Genomic DNA, 13,822 nt, shown 5'->3' with positions numbered 1-13,822 from the left:
CAGTTACTACAGCCTTGAGGTAGATTGTCCATTCCGTACCTTCCAGATTTTTAAAATACTCAAGGGTCCTATCCTTTCCACTTCGATCATATGCCAGTGTCACATGATAGGAGGATGCATTGAGGTCGAGTGACCACCATTGAGGTGTAGTCGAAACATAACATTGCCTTTTATTTGCCCAATGTCCAATTGCTATTCCTTCATCACCACAATCAAGTTTGAGTTGGAATGCACATAGTAAGTCTCTGGCCATTAAATTGCAGTCCAAGCCGGTAGTGATTACAAATTGGTGGGTTGCAGATTGATTTTTGTAGGTCACCTGAACTGGTTCTGACATAGCATACTTGGTCCTTTGACCTTGGAAGCCTGATAATTCCTGGGTCTTGTTGGATCGGGGAAGTTTAAGGTCCGATTGGACAGAGGACATGGCGGCTCCAGTGTCTACTAAAAAGGGGTACCATTGATCCTGGATTTGCAACATTAATAAGGGTTCTTGGGCCGACTGTGAACTGCTGGTCACTAGATTAGCTAGTCAATTCTGTGGGAATGGATTATTCTGGGAGAAATTGGTATATCCTCCCCTGCCTCTAGGTCCTCCTCCGTTTCTTCTCCATCCTCCCCTGCCTCTCCTAGGTGGGTCTCCAGAGGCTAAGGATGGGCAGTCTCTGACCCAATGTCCATCCTTTCCACAGTTATAACACTGCCCTTGTCTTTGACCTTGGTATCCCCGTCCTTGTCCTCTACCCCTTCCTCCACCTCCGTAATTCTGTTGTGGAGTGGCGTAGGGTTGGCCGTATGCAGTAGCATTGAAGCCGTTTGGATGAGGGTAATATCCATAATTCTGAGAGTCTACCCCTCCAGGGTTACAGTATTGAGGTTCCATCTGATACCCTGTCTTGTCTATCGTGTGTGGTTGAATTGGGACTTCCTTCACGACATATTCTGTTTTTACTGTCTTCTGGGGTTGGTTCTCCGAACCTTTACTCTCTTGCCAATGATACTTTACGGCTCTAGCCATTTGAGTTGGAGTATTTTCTGCCCAGTTCATATTATTGGTTTTAACGGCTGTCGCCACAGCAGCCGGGAGACAGTTCATCAGAATGGCGCAGAATTGGGGTGAATTGGCTCCTGCTTGGTAATTGGTGTCCCCTGACTGTCCCTGATAAACCTCACAGAATCTTTCCAAAAATTCCTCAGGTCCCTCATCTTTCTTTGGCTTAGTATCTAGGACATTAGATATATTGATAGGTTTTTGGAGTGTAGCATTGAGTGCTGCAAACATGCGTCGCTCCCTATCAGCTGTGAGGGCGTGGACGGCCTCTAAAGCGGCATGATTAGGGTGAGTCAGGCGTTCCAAAAATCTAGTGTGTTCGGAAGGAGTTAAAACTTGTTGAATCAAAGCCCATAGATCGCGGGAGTCTGCATTGTACACCTGTATCGTACACCTGTATCGTGGTTCGAAGAAAGTCCACAAACCTAGCCGGCGCCTTTTTCCTGTCTGGCATACCGGTTAGGATAGCCATTATCTCATTAGGTTTCCAAGGGAAAAATACATCTATGGTGGGGTTGGCTGCGGCAGCCGCTGCATTCGGGTTTGGCATTGTTCTTACCGGCAGATTTCTGGGCGTTCGTTTTGGTTTAGTAAGGCTAATTTCGGGTTCTGAGTCGGAACTGTTTAAGGGTGAAAGGTTGTCTTCAGAATCAGTAAGGTCACTACATGAGTCAGTGTCATCTGCTTTTGCTGGTTTATGTTGTACTAATTGTCTGGGTCTACGTTTCTTCTTCTGCCAATTCAGACTAGGGGTATTCCCCGGTTTCACGTCTTTCTTGGGATTTGTTGGATCTTTCGATCGGGTTCGACAAGCAACAGGGTCTATATAAACATCAGAAATCGGCGTGATTGGGGAGTGACTTGGGACAGTAAGGGAGGGTGTCGGTGGACTGGTAACGGACGTAATAGGGATCAAGCCAGTCTGATTTGTAAGAGGTTGGTCGGGATAAATGTTATTATATTGGGGTGGCTGAGGAGGTGGCGCGGTAGGAGTTCTAATTGTCCAATTGTTTAAGTCCTCATCTGTTCCGTCTCCCTCTTTCAACCTAAGGCCAACCATTGAACTACGTAGTTCATTTTTATCCTTTTTATCTGGCGCCACTTCAGATTTTGACCTTTTCTCATGTGCACATTCTTTCTTAAGTATTTCAATGGGTTTAGGATTTCCTCCTTCGGTTAACTTTATTCCTAACTTAACAGCATTCTCTTGCCAGCTGGCTAATAGGGAACTGTCTTTAATTTCTTGGCAATACTGTCGCCAGAGTCCAATTAGTTTCTTAGTCTTACTTCCCATATTCTTTTTCCAAATCACTTCTTGAGCTTGTTTAACCGTTTCTAAGCTTTTGGGACCCCCTAGTGGCCATTGTTCGCTGCCTAACTTTTTATTTAAACCCCCTGAGAGTTGTCTCAATTGTTGGGCTTTGTCCGGGTATTTGTCACATAAGGTTTGTAAGGCACTGCCCTCATCACTTGTGGTATCTAGGTAATTACCCATGGTTCTCTTACACTAAGGGTTCTTTTTCAGGATTCGAGTTACTTTTTGCACGTGTCTTATATATTTCACGGATACCGGCACACAAAATGAAACGCAACACTACAATACTTACAATACTTAGACTTAACAAAAACACAGTACAACACTTAGACTTAACAAAAACACAGTGAGTCGTCTATAGTCAAATAGTAATTTTAGCCTCTGTCACCGCCTGGTACAGGTATTCTTAGCCTAATTATTCAAATCGTAAATTTAGCCTCTGTCACCGCCTGGTACAGGTATTCTTAGCCTCTGTCACCACCTGGTACAGGTATTCTTAGCCTAATTATTCTACTTATACGACCCTTATCTTGCACTCCCCGAGTACAAGTTGCTATAGCTCTAGAGTCCCCGACTCTCTCTTTTTACTTTCTTTCAAGTATTCCTTTTCTCTTTCTTTAAAATCACTTATCTACTTTTTAGTCCAATCGCAGCCTGAGCGGGCCAAGTGAAATACGAGGCCGGCGCTTTACCCGACTTGGATACTTATTTCCTAAGTTTACACAGTATTCGCCAGATTGACCCAGATCTCGTCGGGACACCACACAAGAATTAGCGAGTGGCAAAACTTTTATCGGACTTACGGATCAGAGGAAAACCGAAGTGGTAAATTTAAACATACTCACTCCGGGGGCCCATTTCCTCCTCTCACGTCCAAAACTAGTTCGGCTCTTAATTTCGCGAATTCTCGGTGATCGTCCGTTGAGATCCCACTTCTGACACCAAATGTTGAAACGGATTCTTTTGCCCTCAATCTGGTTCAGTACAAACACTGAGTCGAATACTGGTTGAGTTCAACAGTTGTTTTATTCTGTCGTCCCGGGAGACTTACTCTGATACAGCACAGTTCTGACTCCAGCAGAGTCTCGACAGGTTCCACCAGAGCAAGCAATCTTTCATACAGTGGGTCACATTATTATACTTTACTTTTGAAAAGACATTAACACATCGTACATTCTACACCAATCCCGAGCGAGGCATGTACACAGTTTAAAGTGATGTCCTGGCCTGGCAGTTTGAAATAAAGAAGTCACAGTTCACTGAATGGTTTATAATATAGAAAATATGCAGGTAATGGTTTCACGATCACCTAATCATTATGGTAATGCATGGTAATGTGTTTTCGGATCGCCTTTTGTCAGTATACCCTTTGCACTCCACCCTACATTGTTCCACCAGCAAGGTGTGACATCGTGGGTGCCAGCCATATTAGCATTTTACTTCCTGCTGCCTTCAGTTTCTTGAATTAACATGATCATCTCTCACAATATGCAAGTGACTCAGCGATGTCGACATTGCACCACCATTTTAGGCTAACAGGGTCCTCCATTTTAGGTTGGCAGGGTCCTTGGCCATGCGGAGCGAGTTGTTACCTTATTTTTGCATTCTATATTCTCAAGCCTGACATCGGTAGTGGGGAAAATGCTAGATGTAATAGCAGAGCACTTGGAAAACAGTGACCGGATCGGACAAAGTCAACATGGATTTACAAAAGGTAAATCGTGCTTGACTAATCTACTGGAATTTTTTGAGGATGTAACTGGTAAAATAGATAAGGGAGAACCAGTGGATGTGGTGTATTTGGACTTTCAAAAGGCTTTCGATAAGGTCCCGCATAAGAGATAGAAACATATAAGATAGGAGCAGGAGTAGGCCATTCGGCCCCTCGAGCCTGCTCCGCCATTCAATGCGATCAGTGCTGATCATCCAAGCTCAGTACCCTGTACCTGCCTGCTCATCTCTGTCCTAAATGGCTTACCCCTTATCCTTAGACTGTGACCCCTGGTTCTGGACTCCCCGACCATCGGGAACAACCTCCCTGCATCTAGTCTGTCCAGTCCTGCCAGAATTTTATAAGTTTCAATGAGATCCACTCTCATTCTTCTAAACTCCAGCGAGTACAAGCCCAATCGACCCAATCTCTCCTCATACGTCATTCCTGCCATCCCAGGTATCAGCCTGGAGAATATTCGCTGAACTCCCTCCATGGCAAGAACATCCTTCCTCAGATAAGGCGGCCAAAACTGCACACAATACTCCAGGTGTGGTTGCACCAAGGCCCTGTACAGCTGCATCAAGACATCCTTGTTCCTGTACTAGAACCCTCTCGCTACGAAGGCCAACATACCATTTGCCTTCTTAATCGCCTGCTGCACCTGCATGCTTACCTTCAGCGCCTGGTGCACAAGGACACCCAGGTCTCGTTGCACTTCCCCTTCTTGCAATCTATTGCCATTCAGAAAATAATCTGCCTTCCTGTTTTTGACACCAAAGTGGATAACCTCACATTTATCCACATTATATTGCATCTGCCATGCCTCTGCCCAATCACCCAACCTGTCCAAATCATACTGGAGTTTCTCGGCATCCTCCTTACAGCACACGCCCACTCAGCTTTGTGTCGTCTGCAAACTTGGAGATATTACATCTAGTTCCCTCGTCTAGATCATTAATATATATTGTGAATAGCTGGGGTCCAAGGACTGATCCCTGCAGTACCCCACTAGTCACTGCCTGCCACTCGGAAAAAGACCCATTTATTCCAACTCTTTGCTTTCTGTCTGCCAACCAGTTCTCTATCCAAGTCAATACCTTGCCCCCAATCCCATGTGCCTTAACTTTACACGCTAATCTCTTATGCGGGACCTTATCGAAAGCCTTCTGAAAGTCCAAATACACCACATCCACTGGTTCTCCCTTATCAATTTTGCCAGTTACATCCTCAAAAAATTCCAGTAGATTAGTCAAGCATGATTTACCTTTTGTAAATCCATGTTGACTTTGTCCGATCCTGTCAGTGTTTTCCAAGTGCTCTGCTATTACATCTTTTATAATGGACTCTAGCATTTTCCCCACTACCGAAGTCAGGCTTACCGGTCTGTAATTCCCTGTTTTCTCTCTACCACCTTTTTTGAATGGTGGGGTAACATTAGCTACCCTCCAATCCATGGGTGCAGTTCCAGAGTTTATCGAATTTTGGAAGATGACCAGCAATGCATCTACTATTTCTAGGGCCACTTCCTTACGTACCCTAGGATGTAGATTATCAGGCCCTGGGGATTTATCGGCCTTCAATCCCGTCAATTTCCCCAACACCATTTCCCTACAAATACTGATTTCTTTCAGTTCCTCCCTCTCATCAGACCCTATGATCCCCGACATCTCTGGGAGGTTATTTGTGTCCTCCTTTGTGAAGACTGAACCAAAGTATGTATTTAATTGGTCTGCCATTTCTTTGTTCCCCATTATAAATTCCCCTGATTCTGACTGCAAGGGACCTACGCTTGACTTCACCAATCTTTTTCTCTTCACATATCTATAAAAGCTTTTACAGTCAGTTTGTATAAAGGAAGAAATAATGGGAGCTTGTCAGAAAGGTATGGCAATAATCATGGGGGATTTTAATCTACATATAGACTGGAAAAATCAGATGGGCAAAGGTAACCTAGATGAGGAGTTCATAGTACGATAGCAAAATACTGCAGATGTTGGAAATCCGAAATAACAACAGAAAATGCTGGAAAAACTCAGCAGGTCAGGCAACATCTGTGGAGAGAAATTTGAGTTGACGTTTCGGGTCGGACCCTTCTTCAAAACTGGAAAGAAAAGAAATTAGATCGAAGGGAGGGCTGCGATCGGACAAAAGAAGTGAAAGAAACAAAAGAGCTCGACGAGATGGTAATAGGCTGAGATTAGGTGTAAATGTACTGGCAGGGCAGGAGATAGCTGCCAGGTGTGAGAGAGAAACCAAAGGAAAGGGGGGCGGGGGAAAGGAGTGGAAAAATTACAAGAAAAAATGTGTGATAGGGGCCGAGGTTATGATCTGAAATTGTTGAACTCGATATTGAGTCCGGAAGGCTGCAGAGTGCCGAATCGGAAGATGAGGTGCTGTCCCTCGAGTTTACGTTGAGCTTCCGTGGAACAATACAAGAGGCCAAGGACGGTGAGGTCTGAGTGGGAATGGAGCGGTGAATTAAAATGACAGGCGACCAGAAGCTCGGGGTCACCCTTTTTTACAATTACAATTACAATTTTATTGGTCACATAACTAAATACAAGAAGTGTAATCTAGTCAGTGAAATGCTTTTTCCTTGACGAGCCGAGAGCACCAGGCAGCAAGAACACTGAGCTGCCTGGTACGCACGGAGCTCGCAAGGACGGCAGCCATCTTCATCGGCGCCATCACAAAAAAACACATACCGACATATACACGCATACATACTTTAAATATAAATAAAGCAGACATAAAATAAATAAAAGACATAAAAAGACAGCACATAAAATGAACAAGCAATAATGTAAAAAAAGTAATTTCTACAGTAATTACATTGATATTTCTACCCAGGCTTCTAGAATAATCTCTGGTTACAGGGTGGCCGCACTGGGAGAGCATCGTGAGGAACTCACAACTTATAATTAAATAAATTTAATTAATTCATTAAATAAATAAAGTGCCCCCTCAGTCTTTCTCGATGTTTCCATCTTGGTCTCTCTCGATGTTTCCCCTCTCTCTCTCTCTCTCGATGTTTCCTCTGTCTTTCTTGATGTTTCCCCTCGGTTTCTTCCACACACCTGGCCTGCACATTACCCCTGGCTGTCCAACTTGGCGTCCTGGTAACCGGGTTCCTTACGGACTGAACGGAGGTGTTCCGCAAAGCGGTCACCCAATCTGCCTTTGGTCTCCCCAATGTAGAAGAGACCGCATTGTGAGCAGCGAAAACAGTATACTAGATTGCAAGAAGTACAAGTAAATCGCTGTTTCACCTGGAACGGGTGTTTGGGGCCCTGGACAGTGGGAAGGGGGGAGGTATAAGGGCAGGTGTTACATCTCCTCCGCTTGCACGGGAAGGTGCCAGGCGAAGGGGAAGAGCTGTCTGGGATGATAGAGGAGTGGACTAGGGTGTCTCGGAGGGAGCAGTCCCTACGGAATGCTGAAAGGGGAAGGGAGGGGAAGATACGTTTGGTGGTGGGATCACTTTGGAGGTAGCGGAAATGCCGGAGGATGATCCGTTGAATGTGGAGGCTGGTGGGGTGAAAGGTGAAGACAAGGGGAACACTTTACACCTAATCTCAGCCTATTACCATCTCGTCTAGCTCTTTTGTTTCTTTCACTTCTTTTGTCCGATCACAACCCTGCCTTTGATCTAATTTCTTTTCTTTCCAGTTTTGAAGAAGGGTCCGACCTGAAACGTCAACTCAAATTTCTCTCCACGGATGTTGCTTGACCTGCTGAGTTTTTCCAGCATTTTCTGTTGTTATTGAGGAGTTCATAGAATGTTTTCGGGATAGTTTCTTAGAACAGCACGCTCTGGAGCCAACCAGAGAGCAGACTATACTAGACCTGGTATTGTGCAATGAGATAGGATTAATTAATGACTTCATAGTGAAGGCGCCCCTAGGTAGCAGCGATCACAATATGATTGAATTTTACATTCAGTTTGAGGGAGAGAAGAGTGGGTCCAAGACTAGTATTTTAAACTTAAATAAGGGCAATTAAGAGGGCATGAAAGCAGAGCTAGCTAAAGTGAACTGGCAAATTAGGTTAAGGGAGAGGTCAATAGAGTCGCAGTGGCAGACATTTAAGGGGATATTTCAGAATACACAGAATAGATACATTCCAACGAGAAAGAAAAATTCCAAGGGGAGGACCCACCATCCGTGGTTAACTAAAAAAGTTAAAGATAGTATCAGACTTAAAGAAAAAGTATATAATTGTGCAAAGATGGCTGGCAGGTCAGAAGATTGGACAGAATATAAAAAACAGCAAAGAATGACTAAAAGATTAATAAGGAGAGAAAAATGAGAGTACCAGAGAAAGCTAGCTAGAAATATAAACACAGATAGTAAGAGTTTCTATAGATATTTAAAAAAGAAAAGAGTTAACAAAGTGAGCGTTGGTCCGATAGAAAGTGAGTCTGGGGAATTAATAATGGAAAATAAGGAGATGGCAGTTGAATTGAACAGGTATTTTGCATCGGTCTTCACTATAGAGGATTCAAGTAACATCCCAGAAATAGCTGTAAATCAGGAAATGGAAGGGAGGGAGGAACTCCAGAAAATTACAATCACCAGGGAAATGGTACTGAGCAAATTGTTGGAGCTGTGGGCTGACAAGTCCCCGGGTCCTGATGGACTTCATCCTAGGGTCTTAAAAGAAGTGGCTAGTGAGATAGTTGATGCGTTGGTTTTAATTTTCCAAAATTCCCCAGATTCGGGGAAGGTTCCATTAGATTGGAAAATAGCGAATGTAACTCTTTTATTCAAAAAGGGAGGGAGACAGAAAGCAGGAAACTACAGGCCAGTTAGCTTAACATCTGTCACAGGGAAGATGATAGAAGCTATTATTAAAGACGTTATAGCAGGGCACTTGGAAAAGTTCAAGGTAATCAGGCAGAGTCAACATGGTTTTGTGAAAGGGAAATCATGTTTAACCAATTTATTGGAGTTCTTTGAGGAAGTAACATGTGCTGTGGATAAAGGGGAACTGGTGGATGTACTGTACTTAGATTTCCAGAAGGCATTTGATAAGGTGCCACATCAAAGGTTATTGTGGAAAATAAAAGCTCATGGTTTAGGGAGTAACATGTTGGCATGGCTAGAAGATTGGCTAGCTAATAGGAAACAGAGAGTAGGCATAAATGGGTCATTTTCTGGTTGACAAGATGTAACGAGTGGTGTGCCACAGGGATCAGTGCTGGGACCTCAACTTTTTACAATTTATATAAATGACTTGGATGAAGGGACCGAAGGCATGGTTGCTAAATTAGCTGATGACACAAAGATAGGTAGGAAAATAAATTGTGAAGAGGACATAAGGAGGCTACAAAGGGATACAGATCAGTTAAGTGAGTGGGCAAAGATCTGGCAAATGGAGTATAATGTGGGGAAAATGTGAAGTTGTCCATTTTGGCAGGAAGAATAAAAAAGAAGCATATTATCTAAATGGTGAGAGATTGCAGAGCTCTGAGATGCAGAAGGATCTGGGTGTCCTAATGCATGAATTGCAAAAGGTTAGTATTCAGGTACAACAAGTAATCAGGAAAGCTAATAGAATGTTATTGTTTATTGCGAGGGAAACTGAATACAAAAGTAGGGAGGTTATGCTTCAGTTATACAGGGCATTGGTGAGACCACATCTGGAGCACTGTGTACAGTATTGGTCTCCTTATTTAAGCAAGGATGTAAATACATTGGAAGCAGTTCAGAGAAGGTTTACTAGACTAATACCTGGAATGGGCGGGTTGTCTTATGAGGAAAGGTTGGACAGGCTAGGCTTGTATCTGCTGGAGTTTAGAAGAGTAAGAGGTGACTTGATTGAAACATATAAGATCCTGAGGGGTCTGGACAGGGTGGATGTGGAGAGGATGTTTCCTCTTGTGGGAGAATCTAGAACTAGGGGTCACGGTTTAAAAATAAGGGGTCGCCCATTTAAGACAGAGATGAGGAGAATTTTTTTGTCACAGACAGTTGTGAGTATTTGGAACTCTCTTCCTCAGAGGGCGGTGGAAGCAGAGTCTTTGAATATTTTTAAGGCAGAGGTAGAGAGATTCTTGATGAGCAAGGGGGTGAAAGGTTATCGGGGGTAGGTGGGAATGTGGAGTAATCAGATCAGCCATGATCTTATTGAATGGTGGAGCAGGCTCGAGGGGCCGAGTGGCCTACTCCTGCTCCTAATTCGTATGTTCGTATGTAACCTGTGCAGCAGCTGGGGCCTGAAAATCAGCTTCACTGCCCCTGGGCTGGGAAAGGGGGACATGAGGCAACATTCTCCCTCTTGCCCCTTTCTACACTCCTTTTACAGGGTTTTAGAAGTGGAGCATTTACAGACAGGAAGCTCAGACCAAACATCACTTCAAGATCAGACAGAGTCGCTCGATTCATCAGGACCTGATTCAGTTGGTCCTCCAGTCTGCTGGCACACCAGCGAGTTCACACTGATGAGAGACCATTTAAATGCTCTCACTGTGGGATGAGCTTTAAAAGCTCCGGGAATCTGAATGGACACCAGCGAGTTCACACCGGGGAGCGGCAGTTCACCTGCTCCGTGTGTGGGAAGGGATTCACCCAGTCATCCGACCTGCTGGCACACCAGCGAGTTCACACTGATGAGAGACCATTTAAATGCTCTGACTGTGGTAAGAGCTTTAAAAGCTCCGGGGAGCTGAAGAGACACCAGCGAGTTCACACTGTTCTGTAGCACAGGGCCCTGCAGACAGTTGGGGTGACATGAACGTGGAATGGATGAATGTTTTATAAATTCTTGGACTGCTGTTTAATCTTTCAATCTGTTGTGCTGATGATTCCCTTTGTTTAACAGTTCATGGTGTTCCATAGAATGTACAACACAGAAACAGGCCATTCGGCCCAACTGGTCCATGCCGGTGTTTATGCCCCACACCCACCCTACTTCAATTAACCCGATCAACATCTCCTCCCATTCCTTTCTCCCTCATGTGGCTTCCCCATAAATCCATCTGTGCTGTTCACCTCAACTACTCCCTGTGGTAGCGAGTTCCCCATTCTCACCATTCTCTGGGTAAAAAAGTTTATCCCGAATTCCCTCCTGCATTTATTAGTGACTATTTTAAGTTTGTGGCCTCATAAATATGATGAGACTCTGTTAAGCTGACCAGTATGTTGTTGTACTTTGTCTTTTTCTGATAAATTAAACATTACTGAGCCCCTGTACCCGTGTTATGAGATGAAGTTTTTTTCTATTCGTTCATGGGATGTGGGCATCGCTGGCAAGGCCAGCATTTATTGCCCATGCCTAATTGCCCTTGAGAAGGTGGTGGTGAGCCACCTTCTTGAACCGCTGCAGTCCGTGTGGTGAAGGTACTCCCACAGCGCTGTTAGGGAGGGAGTTCCAGGACTTTGACCCAGCGCCGATGAAGGAATGGCGATATACTTCCAAGTTAGAATGGTGTTTGACTTGGAGTTGGTGGTCATAGAGTCATAGTGTTATACAGCACAGAAAGAGGCCCTTCGGCCCATCGTGTCCGCGCCGGCCATCAAGCCCTGTCTATTCTAATCCCATTTTCCAGCACTTTGTCCGCAGCCATGTATGTTATGGCGTTTCAAGTGCTCATCTGAATGCTTCTTGAATGTTGTGAGGGTTCCTGCCTCTACCACCCTTTCAGGCAGTGAGTTCCAGATTCCAACCACCCTCTGGGTGAAAAAGTTTTTCCTCAAATCCCCTCTAAACCTCCTGCCCCTTACCTTGAAACTATGCCCCATGGTTATTGACCCCTCTACTAAGGGAAAAGTTCCTTTCTATCTACGCCCCTCATAATTTTGTACACCTCAATCAGGTCCCCCCTCAGCCTTCTCTGCTCTAAGGAAAGCAACCCCAGCCTGTCCAGTCTCTCTTCATAACTGAAGCGCTCCAGCCCAGGTAACATCCTGGTGAATCTCCTCTGCACCCTCTGCAATGCAATCACATCCTTCCTATAGTGTGGCGACCAGAACTGCACACAGTATTCCAGCTGTGGCCTAACTAGCGTTTTGTACAGCTCCATCATAACCTCCCTGCCCTTATATTCTATGCCTCAGCTAATGAAGGCAAGTATCCCATATGCCTTTTTAACCACCTTATCTACCTGTCCTGCTGCCTTCAGGGATCTATGTATTCTATCAGGTGTTCCCAGGCACCTGCTGCCCTTGTCCTTCTAGGTGGAAAAGGTCGCGGGTTTGGGAGGTGCTGCCAAAGAAGCCTTGGCGAGTTGCTGCAGTGCATCTTGTGGATGGTACACACTGCAGCCATGGTGCACTGGTGGTGGAGGGAGTGAATGTTTAAGGTGGTGGATGGGGTGCCAATTAAGCGGGCTGCTTTATCCTGAATGGTGTCGAGCTTCTTGAGTGTTGTTGGAGCTGCACTCATTCAGACCAGTGAAGAGTATTCCATCACACTCCTGACTTGTGCCTTGTAGATGGTGGAAAGGCTTTGGGGAGTCAGGAGGTGAGACACTCACCGCAGAATACCCAGCCTCTGACCTGCTCTTGTAACCACAGTATTTATGTGGCTGGTCCAGTTAAGTTTCTGGTCAATGGTGACCCCCAGGATGTTGATGAAGGGGGATTCGGCGATGGTAATGCTGTTGAATGTCAAGGGGAGGTGGTTAGATGCTCGCTTGTCGGAGATAGTCATTGCCCGGCACTTGTGTGGTTTGAATGTTACCTGCCACTTATCAGCCCAAGCCTGAATATCGTCCAGGTCTTGTTGCATGCGGGCATGGACGGCTTCATTATCTGAGGAGTTGCAAATGGAATTGAATACTGTGCAGTCATCAGCGAACATCCCTACTTCTGACCTTATGATGGAGGGAAGGTCATTGATGAAGCAGTTGAAGATGGTTGGGCCGAGGACACTGACTTGAGGAACTCCTGCAGCGATATCCTGGGGCTGTGATGATTGACCTCCAACCACCACACCCATCTTCCTTTGTGCTCGGTCTGACTCCAGCCAGTGGAGAGTTTCCCCCGATTGATTAGCATTGAGGTAATAGTGAGAGTAATAAGGGAAGCGAAACAGGACATTCGAAATAAATGAGAGCCAAGGAAAGAAAAACTAAAGATCAAAGTAAGAAAGAGACAAACGAAGGAAATGAGAAGAAAAGAATTTGAGGAGAAAGTGAGTGATGATAAGAAACATTGACATTTCAAAAATGAGACAGGAGAGGAGGTAAGTACGAAGAAAGAAAGATCTTGACTATGTACAGCACCTTTCACAATTTCAGGACATCTCCAAGCGCTGTGCAGCAATTGCAGGACTTCTGACGTGTGGTCATGTAGGAATGTAATGTAGCAGTCAATTAGAGAGAGATGTGGAGAGGAAAGGCAAGAAGAGAAAGAGCAGGAAGGGAAAATAAATGGACAAAATCAGGGAGGTCGTTTTTTAAAAATTTGTTCATGGGATCTGGGCGTCGCTGGTAATGCCAGCATTTATTGCCCATCCCTAATTGCCCTTGAGAAGGTGGTGAGCCACCTTCTTGAACCGCTGCAGTCCGTGTGGTGAAGATATTCTCACAGTGCTGTTCGGGAGGGAGTTCCAGGATTTTGACCCAGCGACGATGAAGGATCGGCTGATATACTTCCAAGTCAGGATGGTGTGTCACATGGAGGGGACAGTGTAGAGGGAGCTTTACTCTGTCTCTAACCCGTGCTGTACCTGCTCTGGGAGTGTTTGATGGGACTGTGTAGAGGGAGCTTTACTCTGTATCTAACCCGTGCTGTACCTG

The 13,822-nt window shown here is 45.0% G+C and overlaps 1 protein-coding gene across 1 annotated transcript in view; it reads left to right on the top strand.

Moving 5' to 3' along the window:
• Positions 1-11,271, top strand: part of LOC147084104 (uncharacterized) — a 56,652-nt gene extending 45,381 nt beyond the window's left edge. The window contains exon 3 of the mRNA XM_085979874.1: positions 10,569-11,271. Coding sequence (XP_085836000.1) covers positions 10,569-10,782 — 214 coding nt within the window. The 3' untranslated portion in view covers positions 10,783-11,271. The remainder of the gene's footprint in view (positions 1-10,568) is intronic.
• Positions 11,272-13,822: the final 2,551 nt, after the last annotated feature.

The sequence above is a fragment of the Somniosus microcephalus genome, unplaced genomic scaffold (assembly GCF_052327205.1).
Source record: "Somniosus microcephalus isolate GS21.2 unplaced genomic scaffold, FLI_Smic_1.0 scaffold2, whole genome shotgun sequence".
Taxonomy (NCBI): Eukaryota; Metazoa; Chordata; class Chondrichthyes; order Squaliformes; family Somniosidae; genus Somniosus; species Somniosus microcephalus.
The sequence above is the reverse complement of the archived record's forward strand: the minus strand, read 5'-3'. Positions and strand labels throughout refer to the sequence as shown.